At 40.1% G+C, this 20,038-nt stretch overlaps 1 protein-coding gene across 1 annotated transcript in view; it reads right to left on the reverse strand.

Moving 5' to 3' along the window:
* Positions 1–13,141: 13,141 nt before the first annotated feature.
* THBS2 (thrombospondin 2) overlaps positions 13,142–20,038 on the reverse strand; it is a 41,719-nt gene continuing 34,822 nt past the window's right edge. The window contains exon 22 of the mRNA XM_068153521.1: positions 13,142–18,984. Within this exon, the coding sequence (XP_068009622.1) occupies positions 18,977–18,984 (8 nt within the window). The 3' untranslated portion in view covers positions 13,142–18,976. The remainder of the gene's footprint in view (positions 18,985–20,038) is intronic.

The raw sequence follows: 20,038 nt of genomic DNA on the forward strand, positions 1-20,038 counted from the left end.
GAATAGAATAGAATAGAATAGAATAGAATAGAATAGAATAGAATAGAATAGAATAGACCAGACCAGACCAGGCCAGGCCAGGCCAGGCCAGGCCAGGTTGGAAGAGACTTCAACCAATCCAACCCACCTAAATAACTAACCCATGGCACCAAGTGCCCCATCAAGTCTCCTCCTGAACACCTCCAGTGACAGCGACTCCACCACCTCCCCAGGCAGCCCATTCCAATGGGCAATCACTCTCTCTGTATAGAACTTCTTCCTAACATCCAACCTAAACCTTCATTACTTGAAGACCTCATTTACACAGCTTTCCTACTACTGAATTGATAATTCTCTATCTTAATGAAGTTCAGAAGAACTTCTTACTGAGAAGATAATATTCTGTTGATAGATCTACAGTAACTGAATAAAGCATACACTGTCCACTGCAAAGCCACCCACACAACTCCAGATGCTTTATCCTTTCTTTAGAACAACAACAGAGGAAAGCCAGGCAACTTGATGTTTCCTTGAGCACCTCATCTACTTCTTAATTTTCCTAAGGCAAAATCCACTAGTCCTGCTTAAACACCACTTGTGTTTGGGGGACTCTCAGTTGTTGCACAGGCCTTGTGCTGCCCATCAGGATTAAGCAATGTTTAGGGATTATCAATAATGGCCTCTCTTCTAATTCAGGTAAAAAATTAGAAGAATACATACTGAGGGTTTTCTTCCTTCTCCTGAAATTCATGACTTTTCCTTATATCAAATCCGGCTTAAGTCAAGCTCTTCCACATTCCTCACACACTGGCCTCACTTACAACTTGGCCTCCCTCTATATAAATGTAGTAGGGCAGACGCTGCTACTAAAATTCACCCAGCTAATTTCAACCTTGAAAGCTTCCAGCCTACTTCAAAATTAATAAAATTGAAATTTTCTTGTAGATGATCTGATTTAACCATGTAGCTTAGCAGCACAGACTGAATAACCAAGGTCACTGGAGAATTTCTTCACTGTTAACCACTACATTATTATGTTTTGTGTGCTCCAGTGGTAATATCAGTTAAGCTTATTTTAATCAAACTTTAAACACTAAATATGTCATAGGTGTTTTTCTAAGCTTGATCTCAGCACACACAAAAATCTTCAGACAAATAACACAGATTTTAAAGAGTGCACCAAGAATATATCAGAGGGATAAGGTTCAATAGAAAACCAGAGAACAAATGCACACTAGAGAAAAAGAAAAATCCAGTAAATAAAATAATTGCATTTTTTTGAATACTTACCAGTTGAGGCCTGTTCCAGGAACTGGGTCCAACGGCTTTTTGGCACAGTAGGCTAAAATCTATGTTACAGTTACTACTGTTTTGTTTATGGATGTCTTTTTTTTCCTTTTTATTTTTTTTAAACAAAATTTCCCTAAATACTTAAAAGAAGTAATGTGACTCCTGTAATAAATTGTTTATAGTAAAATAGATTGAAGTGTAGCCTGATAGAGAAGCAGAGATCTTGACTGATACAAGTTTTGCTTTTTACATGTTTTTCAAAACTTGCCTGAATCATTGTGATGCTGCCTTTTACAACAGAGTGAACTTAAGTTTTCCCAAGCCATTCATAAGTTTTAGTGTAAAAGAGGAAAATGATGTCATTGCAGTAACCAAGATAGGAGAGGGGGAAAAAAAATTGGAAAATCTTGTCTCTGTACATCTCAAGCAGTATTGAGAAACTTTCCAGGGGAGAATTATTGCGTAGGGTTTTTTTTCAGTAAATTTCATATCACTTAGAATTTTGAACTTTATTACAGTAATGACTAACTCACTCTTTAAAGTCCATTTAAACTTGTTTGTTTGTTTGTTTTGAACAACAGACTTGGAAACCGACATGACACTTTTCAGCTTTATGTTACAGCTAAGGGAGAAGGATGATGAGGATACTGTTTGTAGTGGGTTGAGAGAAGGCCACTCTTAATCCACTACATTTTTAATTGGTGCCCAACGTTGGGTGCCAATTAAATATGGTGGTGAGAGAAGGCCCAGCTTTCCCTCTCCCACAAAGAAAGGAAAAAAACCATGGATGGCCCAGTCGGAGAAGCAAAGGATATGCTATATTTACAAGCAATGTGGAATGCAGGTTATATATACACAATATATACAGTATTTACAATATATATACAGAAATATACAGCAAAGAAAAATACAGGAACAAAATTCCCTCCTCCGGACATAGGAGGGTTTCCCCTCCTGTACCCCCCTCTTTCCCCCTACCTCCCTTTTTTCCCAAAAAGGGTTAGAGAGAGAAAAGGCAGTTATTAAGGAAGAGAATTCTTATTAGGCCTCCAAGCACGTGCTTATCTGGTACTCAAGGTCAAAACTCCAGCTAGTTGCTCAGAAGCAGACAGGCTGGAAAGGGAGAAACGAGAGGAACTGAGGAAAATTCCAACTGCACTAAAACTTAGAGTTGCATTCTACCAATCTACCAATGAAATTCGTTTAGACCTATCTTTGTTTTTCAAAATATTCAGCCAGAGTGTTCCAGCACTGTCCCTTTCTTAAAGGCATAGCCTAAAACGGTCACACTGTTTAAACATATCTGACATTTACTGCGAGTTATTTTCACTCTCTGTAATTATCAAACAGTTGTACTAGTTTGGTGTGAGTCAGGCAAACTTTTTAGCCAGGTAAGTTTCAATGGATGGTACTCTCATCTGGGCTCTCATCTGGTACGCTCATCTGGTATTCTCAACCTGAGGTGCCCAGGAGGTAGTTCACAGTACAAAAACAGGGCAGGATTTGAGTTCTCTTCAGAGACACACCACCTCTGTTTGGAAGTTTAAAGGCAGACAAAAATGTGGATGAAAGATGGATCAGCAGATGCAGTTCCAATAGCACTACAGGCAGGAGACATTAAAATGGTCTTCTAAAACAATGGTCTTACATAGAATAAACCAGGTTGGAAGAGACCTTCAAGATCATCGCATCCAACCCATCAACCAATCCAACCCACCTAAACAACTAACCCATGGCACCAAGCACCCCATCAAGTCTCCTCCTGAACACCTCCAATGATGGTGACTCCACCACCTCACCGGGCAGCCCATTCCAATGGGCAATCATTCTCCTTGTATAGAACTTCTTCCTAACATCCAACCTAAACCTCCCCTGATGCAGCCTGAGACTGTGTCCTCTTGTTCTCGTACTGGTTGCCTGGGAGAAGAGACCATCATCCGCCTGTTTACAACCTCCCTTCAGGTAGTTGTAGGGAGCAATAAGGTCTCCCCTGAGTCTTCTCCTCTCCAGGCTAAGCAACCCCAGCTCCCTCAGCCTCTCCTCTCTCGTTCCAGCAAGTCAACATCTTTCCTAAACTGAGGGGCCTAGAACTGGACACAGTACTCGAGGTGTGGCCTAACCAGTGAGGTGTACAGGGGCAGAATGACCTCCCTCCTCCTGCTGGCCACACTGTTCCTGATGCAGGCCAGGATGCCACTGGCCCTCTTCTCCACCTGGGCACACTGCAGGCTCATGTTCAGCCTACTATCAACCAGCACCCCCAGGCCCCTCTCCGTTTGGCCACTCTCCAGCCACTTTGACCCCAGCCAGTAGCTCTGCATGGGTTTGTTGTGGCCAATGTGCAGAACCCGGCACTTGGATGTGTTAAATCTCATGCCGTTGGATTCTGCCCATCTGTCCAGCCTGTCGAGGTCCCTCTGCAGAGCCTCTCTACCCTCTAGCAGATCAACTCCTGTCCCCAGCTTGGTGTCAGCAAATTTACTGATGATGGACTCTATGCCCTCATCCAGATCATCCATAAAGATGTTAAATAGCATGAGGCCCAGCACTGATCCTTGTGGCACACCACTAGTGACTGGCCACCAGCTGGATGTGGCACCATTCACCACCACTCTCTGGGCTTGGCCCTCCAGCCAGTTCCTAACCCATCGCAGTGTGCTCCCATCCAAGCCATGGGCTGACAGCTTGGCCAGGAGTTTGCTATGGGGGACGGTGTCAAAGGGGAGACGATGATGTACATAGAAGCTTAATGTAGGAACTAGGAATGATTTTACTCTTCATTCTATCAGAAAGTTTTATAGTAGAGAGATAAATCTGTGTTATAGCTCAGCTGAGGATTGGTTCCAGCAGTGAATAGTTTCTCAAGGGATGTTCAAGAACTGATATGGTTGTAAAATTGATCTCTACCAACTTAATTTGTTCCTTCTGTTCTTTAACAAATTTGCCTACCTGACAAGAGACAGTTCCTTTAGCTCACCCTCACCACCCTTCTACTTTCACCTGTCTCTTCCTTTGCTTCATCTAATGAATTTTTCCTCCTTACCCAGCAGTGCTCTAGCTCACATTTGATATACTGTCAAAGACACAGCAAACTCTAGCAAATGCAATTAGAAGTCTCTAATGGATGAAAATCTGAATAATAATGAAAACATTAATAACTTTGTAGCAGTACATTTGTAAATCATTGTGTCTTATTTATTTTTCCCCTTTTCTGAGCCTGCTTGTTTCTATTGCAGGACTTCTCAAGAGAAGAATATCTCTTGCTCTGTGCTTACAGAATGGACCCCAATGATCACTGGAACCTCTAAGACATACTGTGTTGCAATCAACAAGCAAAACAATAATGCACAAGAAGAGAAGAATGTGTCTATCAAACAGAAAGATCTAGGATTCTTCTATCACTCTTAAATAAATGTGAATAAAATCAGATGTGATGAATTCTTTTCATTTGAGTTTTCATTGCCAAGGAAGCTTTGGTAGATCATTTTGACCCAGACAAAACAATTACAAAATTGTCTGAACTATAAATATTCCTGTTTCTTTATTCAATCTTGGCTTGTATTTCTTTTTTCTTCTACTTAAGCAATACTATTTCATTCTCAAAGGTTAAAGGGGAGCAAATAAAAAAGATTAGTAAATAAAACAAATACAAGATAGATATATTACAGGATCCCATTATGAAAAAAAAGACTTCTCTGATCTTACAAGAGTTATATCCCTTGGGTAGATTACCAAAGATTATGAATTTTAAAGACTATAGCCTTGACATCAATTAATGGACCATGTTGTGCAATCCCTTCACAGTATGATGTGTTTGTATGCTTGTGAAGCAACATGGGAGGTTAATGAATACAAGTGCATGCTGAAGATTCTTCACATAACTTTAATCCCCTCAAGACAAGATGACACAAAAGAAAATAACAAACCAACCACCCAACACAAAACCTCTTAGTGTGTCCCAATGAATGCTAGCAGAGAATTTTAAAGAAGGAGAAAATACGGCTTCAGGGCTGACCACCAACCCAGACATGCTGTTCTTCTCTACCCAGAGGCAAAGATTAGTTTAGTTACAAGTCCTATGCAGAAAGTAGCCATTTCTCCCATTTCCAGAAAGTTTATTAAAACACTTATGCAGTGCTTGCTCCTGCTGCATATCCTCAGGGCAGCTTGTTGCAAAAACTTTCAGTCTAGATAGCTATGCAAACATCACTGGTTTTGGAAGCAAATACGATTTCATGACCACGCTCTCCAAAAGATGACACTCTAGTGCAGAAGAGAATACCTAGCATTGAACACTGTGGAATCAGCAAGCAAATGAAATCTAGCATAAAAACTGTGGCAAATCAGACCAAGGCACTCTGGTGATCAGAAACATTTTCCTGTCTGCACAGCAGAAAGTACATCTGAAACAGAGTTTGTGACATCAGAAGTCAGATCTGTTGCTGGTGTGCTTTTACATGCCTTTTCAGAAACCAAATTCATGGAAAATACTGAGCAAACTATATTCATTTCAATACTTAGATATTTCAAACATAGTACAGTTGGGGGGAAAAAAAATAATCAAGCTGACAAATATAAGACAGACAGTCACAACTAAAGGATGTGATATAGGACTAGCAGTTGCTAACCAGCTGAATTTGTTAGCACTATTGTACATCTGCAAAAAAACACCCTAAAGAAAACATGACTGCATATTCAAATAAGAGTCCAGCCTGTAGAATAAATTATGTTCTGCTTTCTGTTGTACTGTTTAAATATGCTATGTAATATGCAGAGTTCTATATTTCAAGAAAGTTGAATGAACTGGAAACAGTTGAAAATTTATCAGCTTCCGGGAAAACGGGAGTTACAAGGAAAGATTAAAAAACCTGAGCATGGCAGAAAACAGGGGGAGACAACAGTCCTAAATGGCTTGCACAAAGAGTTATTAAAAAAAAATTAAAAATCTTTTTCCTCAAGGTACTCAGTGGTAAATACCTACTGCCACTGACAGGAACACATTTAGTCCTGCATTGAATGTGACAACACTTATTTTTCTATCAAAAAATGGACTAGGAATGATCATTAAATTACTTTCCATTTAATCAATTATGATTAATATGCCTATACAATAATAAGCAAATCCATGTATTGTTTCAACCCCTTTGTTTCTTTTGCAATGTTTGTGCTGGTTTGACACCACCTTTTCCCTACAACACAGAAGTGTGAGAAAGTGAGGCAACTGGAAGCTGACCATCTAAATACTCCATATAAAATTGCAGCCCATACTTCTCCTGAGACATCTTCAATTCAACAAGCACACAAAAAACACCCCACAAACAATGCATGTTAAAGAAAGGGCACTGGGCAATTGCAGTGAATGTCTAGGTTTGATTGTAATCTAAGGAAGAATGAGGCAGTCCCTTTCAATTTGTCCCTTTTTACTGGTGTCTGTGTTAAATGACACATAAATTTTCTTTGGTTAACTTTACAGTACCCTTTAAAATTACCACACTGTCAGAAAGACAGAAGTCAAAGATTTGGACCACAAGCAATAGGACTGCAAGACAATCGTTGATTTTGTAAAATGGGACAGCCTTGCAATAGTCTCACTTTTCTGAATAAATTTAGCTCAACAGACTTTGAGGAGAGTAGGTTTAAAAAAATACATCCCCTTCATCAAGTTACATAACAGCTTAACTACCAGTAAAAAATAACATACTATATTGCACACACTGGCATCGTTTATAGCATTTAGGACAGTGAAAGTCCTGGATTTAGCAAAGATCTGTTGTGTATTTAAAAAGAGAGAGAAAATTCCCTAAAGAATCAATATCAATAAAAGTCCAGAAAGAAGAATCATCTTAAAGTATTCTTACAGGTAAATTCAATTCACCTCATTGTTTACTAATCTTCAGGACCAAGAATTCTGAAGATCATCTTCTAGTCTGCTTTTAAAGTGAGAATATGGCCTATCCTTCCTCACTTTTCAAGACCCCATCACCTTGCACTTACACTTAATGGAGATGTTTTACTGTGACAGTAGGTGGTTTAATGAAATATTACCACATCATTTCTTCAAGGACTCCTTTGGCTTCTTGTGTCATTTATCTGTCTCAAAATCACACTGTTTATTTTGGACCATTTTACCAGAATTGCTCCTTGGTGCCTGATTGATTTGATGAAAAGAAGACCAGTCTTGGCCCCATTCAATAGCAATGATGTTTTTCCAAGGCTGGCAGACTGCGCATGCTCTAGGCATTGCTCCAGATTTTCTCCAAGGAGCAGCTCTTCTATGAGATGTAGCCTGATCACAGGAGTCTTACTGACATAACTAGAATTGGCTTGCCTTGCACACTGGCAGTAGAAGATGCGATTCAAGGAGATGTGGAAGGCACAGGAGGATGGGAGATGGAATGGTCTTCCACAGATCTTATCATTATTTTTCTTTTGTATCCAATGGTAATAATATATTTTTTTTTTACTTTTAGTCTTTGCAGTAAGGAACTAGACTAAAGTTCCCCCTTCAAACTGTAACAGAAGCATAAACATTTAGGCCAGGTACAGCTATCCATTTCCCAGACAGTTAAATCCCTTCCCCCCCCTCCATTCCTCCACTTATTTACTAGAATATCATCTGTTTCACACATCTGGAAATAGGTCATTTCTTACAGCTATGGCTGCTATTTTTGATACACAGGGAATTTTGATACATGGACCAAATGGCCAATCATTTATGACCAGTATTGCTTTAGGAAATATGATTTAACAGTTGCCCTCACCTCACTATTAATAATCTCATTGAATTTCTGCTTCTATCTTTAAATCCCAGTATTTGTTAGGTACGAACATGGATCAGTGGCCTTCATTCTGATCTGAAAGGACAAAGAAAACAACAAGAAAAATGTCCCAAACAAAAAGCATATAAGTAGAAAATGCCACCTCTGTAAGTTCATTCTGAGGAACCTAACTTCTGTATTTTATAAATGCATCTAAGTCTTCAACCCACCTTTGCAGAAGTGTAGCAAGAATTTGGGTCTCTGGTTCAGAGGATCCTGCCAGGCATCTTAGGTGATTCAGATACTAGCCCATTATTTCTGCAGACTGGATGCTACATTTCTGCAAGTACTGAGTTTGACTTTGAGAAGAGGATTCCCCCCGCCCCCCAGCCACCCACATCTGTTGTGTGGTTTGTCCGTCCCTATAAATATTTGTGCAATTTTACTGTGCAACTTCACCTGCACTCATTCCTTTAAGTCACATCTGGTACGTTACACATCTCTGACAAAATTTGCTGGCTTTCCATTAGTTTCAGCAAAGTGGTATCAGCATAGGTAGCAGAGACAGCCTTTGCAGCACAAATCAACACAGTGTTTTAGAACAGAATAGAATAGTAATAACCAGGTTGGAAAAGACCTTTGAGATCAAGTCCAACCTATCACCCAACACTATCTAATCAACTAAACCATGGCACCAAGTGCTTAATCCAGTCTCTTCCTAAACACCTCCAGTGATGGTGACACCACCATCTCCCTGGGCAGCCCATTCCAATGGCCAGTCACTCTTTCTATGAAGAACTTCTTCCTAACATCCAGCCTAAACCTCCCCTGGCACAGCTTGAGACTGTGTCTTCTTGTTCTGGTGCTGGTTGCCTGGGAGAAGAGATCAACTCCCACCTGGCTACAACCTCCCTTCAGGTAGTTGTAGACAGCAGTAAGGTCTCCCCTGAGCCTCCTCTTCTCCAGGTTAAGCAATCCCAGCTCCCTCAGCCTCTCCTCATAGGGCTTGTCCTCCAAACTCCTCCCTAGCTTCGTTGCCCTTCTCTGGACACCTCCCAGCAAGTCAACATCTTTTGTAAACTGAGGGTCCCAGAACTGGACACAGGACTCAAGGTGTGGCCTAACCAGTGCTGAGTACAGGGGCAGAATGACCTCCCTGCTCCTGCTGGCCACACCTTTCCTGATACAGGCCAGGATGCCATTGGCCTTCTTCTCCACTTGGGCACACTGCTGGCTCATGTTCAGCCTACTACCAGCCAGTACTCCCTTTCTGCCTGTGTCTCCATCTGCACTGTCAATAAGTTTAGTGATGATATTTTTGCCTATGAATATTTCAAATCAGTGGCGAGGATTTTGTTAACAGGAATTGTTCGTGTGATTGTCACGTAAACCTCTGTGCATACAAACCTTTACTTTGTTCACCTAGGGTGAACAAAATTAACAACCCTGACCCAGTAATCAACAGAAGGCCTGTATTAACAAACTTTAACAGAGTTTTGCAAGGGTTTGTGCCTCACAGCTGAACTACACAAATTCAGATGCCCTCCCCACCACCTCATCCCATAATACCGCTGTCTCATCACATAGGCTGAATTTTTCCCTTCCTCTTACAGCAGCACCTCTGGCACTTGTGAGACTCCTTACCACTTTCTGAAAAAGTAAAAACTGTCTGACAACTAAACAATGTTCATTATAGTACACAAAGCGTGGGGTTTTCAGCATAAAAATAAGGAAGCTCTTTCTTTTGCAATGTGCTCCCTGAAGTTTTACCAACATCAAAGTGAAGTATCGTCAATGAAAGAGAAAGAAAACAAACCTTAGATAGATGACAAATACCTTTTCCATTCTTATTAGGCAAGTTTCTTATTAGGCAAGTTTTTAAAAACCAAACCTTTGGCTTAATACACTGCAGGAAATTAGTACTTAACCTGAGGAAAATTTAGAAACCCATAAAAGCTCCCATTAGGAGCTGCTTTTTGGTGGTGTGAGACCTGGCAAATACCTGTCTAGATTCCTCCTATTGGCCTTTTTGTCTTCATCCTTCTCCATTTTCCATCTCAGCACCAGCTGGCCTATGATATTCAGAGCCTACCTCCCACCAGCTTGGCATTACTGTGCACTTCTGAGAGCTGTGGCAAGAGAAAAGGAACAACTTCTTCACAGTGCAGAGCATAAACATGTGTCAAAGCCTCACATGATGAGTCACAAAAAAAAAACATTGGATATACCAGGAAATGAAAATGCTCTGTGATTGTTTCCATTTCAAATAATAGCTCTTTTCACAGCTTCAGCTTTATTTTCCATTTCTTATGCAAAACACTTGCAACATAATCCTCTCTTGAACACCTCCAGGGATGGTGATTCCACCACCTGCCCGGGCAGCCCGTTCCAATGGCCAATCACTCTTTCTATGAAGAACTTCTTCCTAACATCCAGCCTAAACCTCCCCTGGCACAGCTTGAGACTGTGTCCTCTTATACTGGTGCTGGTTGCCTGGGAGAAGAGACCAACTCCCACCTGGCTACAACCTCCCTTCAGGTAGTCATAGACAGCAGTAAGGTCTCCCCTGAGCCTCCTCTTCTCCAGCCTAAGCAATCCCAACTCCCTCAGCCTCTCCAAACCCCTGCCCAGTTTTGTTGCCCTTCTTTGGACACCTCCCAGCAAGTCAACATCTTTTGTAAACTGAGGGTCCCAGAACTGGACACAGGACTCAAGGTGTGGCCTAACCAGTGCTGAATACAGGGGCAGAATGACCTCCCTGCTCCTGCTGGCCACACTATTCCTGATACAGGCCAGGATGCCATTGGCCTTCTTCTCCACCTGGGCACACTGCAGGCTCATGTTCAGCCTACTATCAACCAGTACTCCCAGGTCCCTCTCCATTTGGCCGCTCTCCAGCCATTCTGACCCCAGCCTGTAGCACTGCATGGGGTTGTTGTGGCCAATGTGTAGAACCTGGCACTTGGATGTGTTAAATCTCATGCCCTTGGACTCTGCCGATATGTCCAGCCTGTTGACATCCCTCTGAAGAGCTCTTCTACCCTCTAACAGATCAACTCCTGCCCCCAGCTTGCTGTCATCTGCAAACTTACTGATGATGGACTCAATCTCCTTGTCCAGATCATCAATAAAGATATTGAACAGGATAGGGCCCAGCACTGATCCCTGGGGGACTCCACTACTGACTGGCCGCCAGCTGGATGTGACACCATTCACCACCACTCTCTGGGCTCAGCCCTCCAGCCAGTTTCTAACCCAGCTCAGAGTGCTGCTGTCCAAGCCATGGGCTGACAGCTTGGCCAGGAGTTTGCTGAGGGGGACAGTGTCAAAGGCCTTGCTGAAGTTCAGGTAGACTACATCCACTGCCTTCCCCACATCCACCAGGGAGTCACCATCATAGAAGGAGATCAGATTGGTCAAGCAGGACCTGCCCTTCCTAAATCCAGGCTGGCTGGACCTGATCCTGTAAGTGCTGTGTGATTGCACTCAAGATGACCTGTTCCATAATCTTGCCTGGCACTGAGATCAGGCTGACAGGCCTGGGATTCCTTGGGTCCTCCTTCTGGCCCTTCTTATGGATGGGCATCATATTGGACAGCTTCCAGTCATCTGGGACCTCTCCAGTGAGCCAGGACTGTTGAAAAATGATGGAGAGAGGCTTGGCCAGCTCATCTGCCAGCTCTCTCAGCCCCCTATGATGGATCCCATCTGGTCCCATGGACTTGTGGGGATCCAAGTGGCTAAGGAGGTCTCTAAGTACTTTGTCCTGGATTACAGGGGAACTATACTGCTCCCTGACTCCATCTGCCAGCTCAGGAGGCCAGTTGTCTGGAAGACAACCTATCCTGCTATTAAAAAATTAGGCAAAGAAGGTGTTAAGTACCTCTGCCTTTTCCTCATCTTTTGTTACTAGGTTTCCCTCCGTGTCCATGAGGAGTGGACGTTATCCTTGCCCCTTCTCTTGCCATTGATATATTTATAGAAGTATTTTTTGTTGTCCTTCACAGCAGAGGCCAGCCTAAGCTCTAAATGGGCTTTTGCCTCCCCAATTTTTTTCCTAAATGATCTAGCAACATCCTTAAACATTCCATGGGTTATCTTACCTTTCTTTCAAGGATGACACAGCCTCTTTTTTTCCCTTAATTGATCCAGAAGTTCATTGCCCATCCAGGCTGGCCGTCTGCCCCAGCGGCTCATCTTCCAACACATTGGCACAGCCTGTTTCTGCACCTTCAAGAATTCTTTCTTGAAGTAGGTCCAGCCCTCCTGTACCCCTTTGTTTTTAAGGGCTGTTTCCCAAGGTATCTTCTGGGTTAGTTCATTGAGTAATTTGAAGTCCGCCTTCCCAAAGTCCACAGTGGAGGTTTTGTTTGTTTGTTTGTTTGACTTCATATTGAAAACTCAATAATTTCATGGTCATTGATATAATAAGGGGGTGGGGGGGAGGAAGAATGCAGAGCGACTCCTTATTTATGTCTTTCTGCATGCAGTTAAAAAGAATTTCCAAGAAGAATAAACCAAGGAAATGGTCTAGCCATTTTACTGTTTATGAATGCTTCACACTTTGAAAATTGTGCAAGCCTTAACCTGAGCATTTAACAATGATCTATTTTTCTCCCTGTTCCTGATTTCTTTTACAAGCACTGGAATTTCTTTAAATGACGAAGGGCTATTCTGTAGAGCAGTGATTGTCAATATCTTTGACAATCTTTGATACTGAGTCTCACTTGAGAAAACTAGTGATCTTCCATGTCCCTGGTTTCAGCTCTAGACTTTGTCCTCACTTCTTCAGCAGCAAGTCTGAGCTATTGTGTATCACCAAACCCACTGGAATACATCCATGGCATTTTGTCCTTCTGACTGCAAAATCCTAGAGTAGAGACACTGCAGCTGAATTTTCAGCAATCAGGACAGATTATTTTGCTTGGGCTCCATGCTTCAGGTCTAAAATTCTTGAGTTTCTTCAAGAAGGAATGTCTTAGCATTTGTAGCCACTTCTCCTGAATATCTGTTAAAGCAAGCTGAGAGGATTTTTTTTTTTTTGTATTTTGGATCATTGTCTCTTTAGGATATGAAGATCCATGACTACAATTTCTATTTGATGTTGTTGCTACATTCAAGAAGGCAGCAGCAGCAGCTCCAGGAAGGGAACTGGATTGAGTGGTCAATCAGAAGACTAGCTGAGGGAAACCTGCCTTGCATGAGACTGAAAACTTTGGGTTTAATTTTCTTCACATATATAAAAAGGAATTGATCAAATATTATCCACTGCAGCAGCTGACAGTGTCTGTAGCTTTCCATCCTTTCCCTTGTTTTCTTTTGGTTCAGCATGATTTGAAGAGAGGAAATCAGCTCAAAAAGGAAATTTCAAAATTGTAGCTTCTAAAATTTACTGAATGAATACATAATCTCAATTATTAAAAACAGTTTCTAAGTTACAAATTACCTTATTACAGTTGTTGCTAAGATTTGTTGCTCAGCGTGATTTGCAATGCATGCTTCCAACATCCAGAGATTGGTGTATTCAGCAGTGATGAAAAGAGTCCAGAAATATAAGCAGGTATCTTAAATTCACTTGCTTCTACTGGGACAACACCAAACATGTTCCCATCTACCTCTACAAGTATCCAGATTAAGATGTCATGATCAATGATTGTTGACAAGATAAAAGGTTGTATAAGATCTGTCCAACTCATTTGCATGATTCCAACTGTGGCCCATAGCAGATATCCAGGGAAGGCATTAAGAAAAAAAATGAGCAAAGAATGACACTTATCATTTGCAAAATATGTAGATTTTTAGTGCCTGTGTACATGCACATGCATATATAACACATCTACACATGAGCTAGACAGAGAGACTTAGAGAAGGCCATAATCATGGGTACCATTCAGAACTGCAACATGACAGTTGGGAATCTTGGCAAGTAGAGGGAATTCTGCCTTTGATGTACTGCATAAACTCATTACAGGCACATGCAGATGAACAGTAAGAGTAAAGCAGAGTATCTTGTTTTCTAAAATGTGTTTTTATGATAAAATATATACAATTCGCTCCTTTCCAAAGTCTGTGAAAAATAAAGCCTGTCAATGAAATTAAACAGAAACATACATAAAACTGGTAAAAGGAAATTTTTACTGCATATCAGCCTCCAGAACTCTCAATAGGTTGAGAAATGGGATTAAAGAAAGCCTGGAGTTTTTATATGAATAACAAGAATATTTGCAGTTACATTAGGGCAAAACAAGTCATGCAAGCATGAAGACAGAAACCACCCATTAACTACCCAGACCTATGAATGACATTCCCCTTCTAGGCATACTAATAGAAAATGTTTAATCATAAATATTTTACACCTTCCTCTAGTGCATTTGATACTGGCAGCTTTCCAGAAACAATATAATCAATTAGAAAGATCTTTGATTTAGTAAGTCCCAGGTTTCTTTTGCTTCAATGTCCCCCTTTTTTCTACAAGGGTGGTCTCCTCCACATTGGGAACAACACTGGGCCAAGTTATTACAGTTATTTATTTTTCAAATGGCTTTAGGAGAGCAGATGTTCCCATGTGAGCATTAGATCTCTCCTTCTATGGATGTTTGCAGCACAAGCTGAACCCTGAATCTCATCCAGATATCACTCAAGTCCACAGCAAAACTCCCACTGAGCTGACCAAGATGAGGATTTGGCCTATTGACTGTGATAGTCTGCTCAGCTTCTGCCACCACTGTGTAGATAGCAAGCAGTAGATAGTTGTTAGCATTTATGTTGTCTTAGGACAAAGGATAACAGTTTTAAACTCAGAGGGTAGATTCAGACTAGATATAAAGACGAAATTTTTTACAATCAGGGTGGTGAAACAGCCTGGGAACAGGCTGCCCAGAGAGGTGATAGAAGCCTTATCTCTGGAAACATTCAAAGTCAGGATGATCATGGCTCTGAGCAATGTGATCTAGTTGAACATGTCCCATCTCACTGTGAGGGGGTTGGACCAGATGACCTTTGTTGCTCATTCCAACTCAAAACGTTGTATGATTCTATGATGCTAATATTTGGACTGCCTGATGTGCAAAATCAGAAGTATAATCTGTGGGTGGGTTTTTTTCCTTCCTTTCAGGGAGAAAACATGGTAAATGTGTTAGAGTGGAGAAATCCCTTAATACTTTAGTTTGGTTTAACTTTTAAAAATTCCAGAATTTACCTGAAAATCTATGTTTTAAAATTGGTCAAGAACTTTCATCAGAATTTAATCTCAGGGGAAGTTCAAGATTTCCTGGGTTTTTTGGCTTGTCTGGAAACAGTAAGATACATAAAACTTATCAAAAGGATTTGAAAGTGGAGGGAGTTAACCACTGAATTCTAGTAGATTGAAGCCTGATGTTTAAGAAAATAAAAAAAAATCTGCCTAGTATCATGCAGGAGTCAGTGGCAGAATGAGCACCTGCTCTACTCTGCTTTCCTTTGTGAGAAAAACAGCCTCTCTGCAGGCATTTCAGGCTTTCTTCCTCCATACTCCTACATCAGAAGGGCAAAGGCTGCAAAATTTTTTAACATGTATTTTTCCCAAATTACTCAAATATTTCTGATTATCTTCAAAAGCCCATCATTAAAGCAAGGTTACAGTAAGTAACTGTGTTATATGAATCTGCTTATTCACAGCACATTATTTGTGGGTTTGGTCTTTCCCTCTCTGTTTTTCTTAGAGATCATTACAGAAGTGCTGCTATTATGGTTTCACATTGTTTCAATTTATTGTATCTCCCTGTGTCTGTTATGAGGGATTTTGTTTAGTTGCCACGAAGAGATTTGCTTTTTTTCTTTTTGCCTTCAAATAATCTCTAGAGTGTTCATGCTCAAAACTCTCTTATGAGATTCAAATGGAATTCTTGAGAATGTGGGTAACAGGATTTTGATCACTTTATTCCTGGAAAATGTCAATCACTGATGTCCTTGCAGCATAAATCAAAGAAGTCTACCTCTCTAACAAATACAAATATTTGGTCTTGTAAGGGACTCATCAAAAGGTTGTTCTGAAGACCATGTGACTTTCTACTGTACTGAGTACTCACACTGGAACAAAAAGACAAGGAAACCTAATAGCTGGGATGTTGGTATGGCCAAGAAAAGTGAATAGTTGGAATATTTGTAAGGTCAAGAAAAGTTATTAGTTGGGATATTTATAAGAGAATATGACCTGAGTACACTTCTCAAAATCAGTATTTTGGCAAGCTGAGCATTATTACTTCTCCTAACCCAAATTCCCCTTTCAGAGAGCAGCTCCATGAGTTTCCTCATGGCAAAGATCTCTCATGCTGATAATTTTTTCTTGTGTTTTTCTTCTGTTTGGTTATTGACAATTCACTGGTTCCTCCAACTGTCCAGCAGGAAGACAGTCTTCTCTCACACCAACAGAATTCAAGGACTCAGATGGGACTTGCAGCAGACACAGTTATTTGTTCAAACATATAAGCCAAGACACAATATAAAGAACACAAAATAAAGAATGTGTGTATGAGTCCAGCACATAAAGAGAAGCATTTCTCAGGGAACATGCCATAAATAAAACTTCAGAGAGTTCACCAGATAAAGACTTCATGGTGAACGATATCTTGTAGGGAAACTAGGAAACTTGTGGTTTACAACCCTGGAGGACAGCTGGTGATTTGTAACCACGCAATAGATTTTCTGGTTTGCTTGAAGTGAACTGGTTTATAGTAAGATAAGATGCTTATTTAACTGAGGACTTTGGGGAATGAAGTACATTTCTTACAGAAACATTTTAAGTATAAAAAAGGTAAAGAGAATATTTTTTATATAAAACCTTTTTACAGTTTATTTCCTATCATTAATTTCTTAAAATATATATTTTTATATATATATAAATGAGGATCTAACTAAATGAATAAGGACGATAGATGATAAAGTTTCGTCCATGTAAACAAATAAATAATTATTTACAATCTTTGGCAAAACAAAATGAAGTTTCATTGATCTCACTCTCTCACACACACTTGGCAAGGAAAAAATGTAAAAGAAAATTAAAAAAAACATCATAAATAATTTACATAGAATAGGAAAATTATGATACAGTCCAAATATTAACATCTTCACCCCCATACTGATGTCTCTCTGACAAAACAAAAAACCCTACACAGCCATTACAACCATTACATTTAATGAAGTCACCCTCCCTTTTGCTTGAGACTTGGGGATACAATTTGAAACACCAAAAGTAAGAAACTGAAGCATTTAAAAACCTCATAAAGAGGACTTGAAGAAACAAACAACAAATCAAATCAGCAACAAAACAAAACTGAAAGATTTGATAATATGAACGCTATAAAATGTGCAATAAAGCCAGCAACTGTGGATTCCTTTCTAATGAATACAAAACCAAAATCTGTTTCAAGGGAGAAAAAGTTGATTCAACATTTAGCTCACTGTGCCCTGTAAGAATGCAGAGGTACTGTATTTCATTAGTTAACCCATCTATGAATAAAATTACACCAGCATGTGTTCTGTTTGTGAACAAAGCTCATACAACTTAAACAAAATGTAAAAAATGTTAAACATGTTTATACTGTTGTATATCCAAGTAAATGTATCTGTTTAGAATAAACACTGGTATCCCTTCAGCATTATTTAAGGAGTTCTATATACAGCAGACATAGGTAACAATATAAAATATTAAAATTAGGGTAACGGGATATATATCAAGGTTCCATTTATAAATTTGTTATTATTATTCATTTAACTTTAAAGCATACATGAACATAATCCATGAACCTATAATTAAGTGTCTACCATGCTTTGACAATATCTACATATTGTGATATGCTTAAAAAATAGCTTTAAAATATTATTTGTGAATGTATTACTGATGCATTATATGACATGCTTTAAAATAAGTTATCAGATAAGGTAGCTCAGAGTGATAATCATAATAAATACTAAAAGTATTTATAAATGGAACCTTAAATTCATATGTTACCAAATTAGGTAATAGTGGCATTGCCACCTTTTCAAAAACCCACATCAGGATTCAAGATTCCAAAGTGCTTTTTGCAGCAGAGGTGGGAAAGTGGTTCAGGTTCATTTTGCTCCACATGACCGCGGTATATTCTTCATGGAAAAGAAATGCAAAATCATTTTTTGAAAGTTAGACAATAGTGATAGATTAATCATCTTCCCTTTCACACATCAGTTTCTAGTCCAGTTCTGTTTGGCCTGAATTAAGCCTCTATTAGACAATGCTTTAGATTGCAAATTCAACATTTCTACTGACTGTGATTTTAATAGGTTTTGTTATTAAGAACATTCTTTAGCTGATGAGAATGCATCTTTGGATAAAGAAATGTTTATAATTTATCTTTATTTTATTATCCAAAGGCATTTTCCTTGTTATTATAGATACTGTTGGTGTGGCTCTTCATTACTTTGCCAAAATTAGACCCAGAGGCTTTGAGTTCTGAAGTCCAGTCCTGATCAGATCAAGGAAGTGTCAACCATGCACCTAAAAATTTATTCAAACACATTTTTCCTTGCTTAAAGACAATGACAGATAATCATCACTTCCCTCTTTTTCTCTCTCTCTCTAAAAATACATTAAGTAATTACATTTTTATATGCAAATGTCATTCCCTAAAAACGGCAAACAAACACATTTTGCTAAGTTTTCACTCTACAAAAGTGCTCTAATTTATCAGTCTGGTTTTGCTTCAGTGGTGGGTTGGATGCTCAAGTTTAGGCTTCATCAGCCCTGGCTGTAAGAAGGCACTTTGGTGGAGGGATGGCTAAGGAACTCCTGGCAGCAGGGAAGTACCTGGTGAGTGGAGCACGAGGACAGAGGACAGGAGGTACACAAAAATAGAAACTGGGAGTACCAGGATGTACTGAGGTGTCTAGGTTGCAGAGCATTTACAGTACTTTGCTGGTAATGCAGCAACCATGGCTCAAGCATCTGAAAGAAATAGGAAAAAAATAAAATCTCATTTATGCTTGTTTATTTTGGTTAGGAAGTTGATCACACAAAAGACACAGCTCCATCATGATACAGTACAGGGATGTAGTACATTGTTTTCTATTCTGCATTCTTCTACAAATGTAGAACCATAGAATGCATTGAGTTACAAGGGACCTTCAAAGGTCATCCAGTCCAACACTCCTGCAGTAAGCAGGGACATCCCCAGCTGGACCAGGTTGCTCAGAGCCCAATCAAATCTGACCTTCAATGTCTCCAGGGATGGGGGCTCTACCGCCTCCCTGGGCAATCTGTTTCAGTGCTCCATCACACTCACAGTAAAGAACTTCTTCGTAGTGTCCAAGCTAAATCTCTACTCTTCTCTAGTTTAAAACCATTACCCCTTGTCCTGTTGCTACAGATCCTTATAAACAGTCCCTCCTTTTCCCCTTCAGGTATTGCAAGGCTGCTATAAGGCCTACCCAGAGTCTTCTCTTCCCCAGGCTAATCCCAATAACCTCAGCCTATTTTCATAGGAGAGGTGCTCTAGGCCTCTGATCATTTTCGTAGTCCCACTCTCAGCAGGTCTATGTCCTTCTTATTTTAAGAGGTCCAGAGCTAGACACAGCACTTCAGATGAGGCGAGCAGAGCAGAGTGGCAGAATAACCTCTTTTGATCTGCAGGCCACGCTTCTTTTGATGCAGCCCAGGATGTGATTTGCTTTCTGGGCTGCAAGCGCACATTGCTGGCTCATGTCTGGCTGGTCTATCACCATTCCCTCAGCCTATATAAAAATAAGTATCTGCCTATACAGAGACACACACATGTATGTGCACCTATGTATCTAAATGTGTATGAAAAAACATACATAAGAAAACCTGGGAAAGCATTTCCCATATTTAAAAATATTTAGGTCAAGGTATTACAGCCAGATATGCTTGGTAAAAATATCTGCTCTCTCCTTCATGCCTCTTTCAAGAAGAAGCATTCTGCCCACAGGACACAGACAGCCTACAAAGGAAGTGGATGTACAAGATTCTAAGCACGTATGTC

This window comes from Melanerpes formicivorus, unplaced genomic scaffold, assembly GCF_026170545.1.
Source record: "Melanerpes formicivorus ecotype bairdi unplaced genomic scaffold, bMelFor1.0.p_v2 SCAF_2, whole genome shotgun sequence".
NCBI classification, from domain to species: domain Eukaryota; kingdom Metazoa; phylum Chordata; class Aves; order Piciformes; family Picidae; genus Melanerpes; species Melanerpes formicivorus.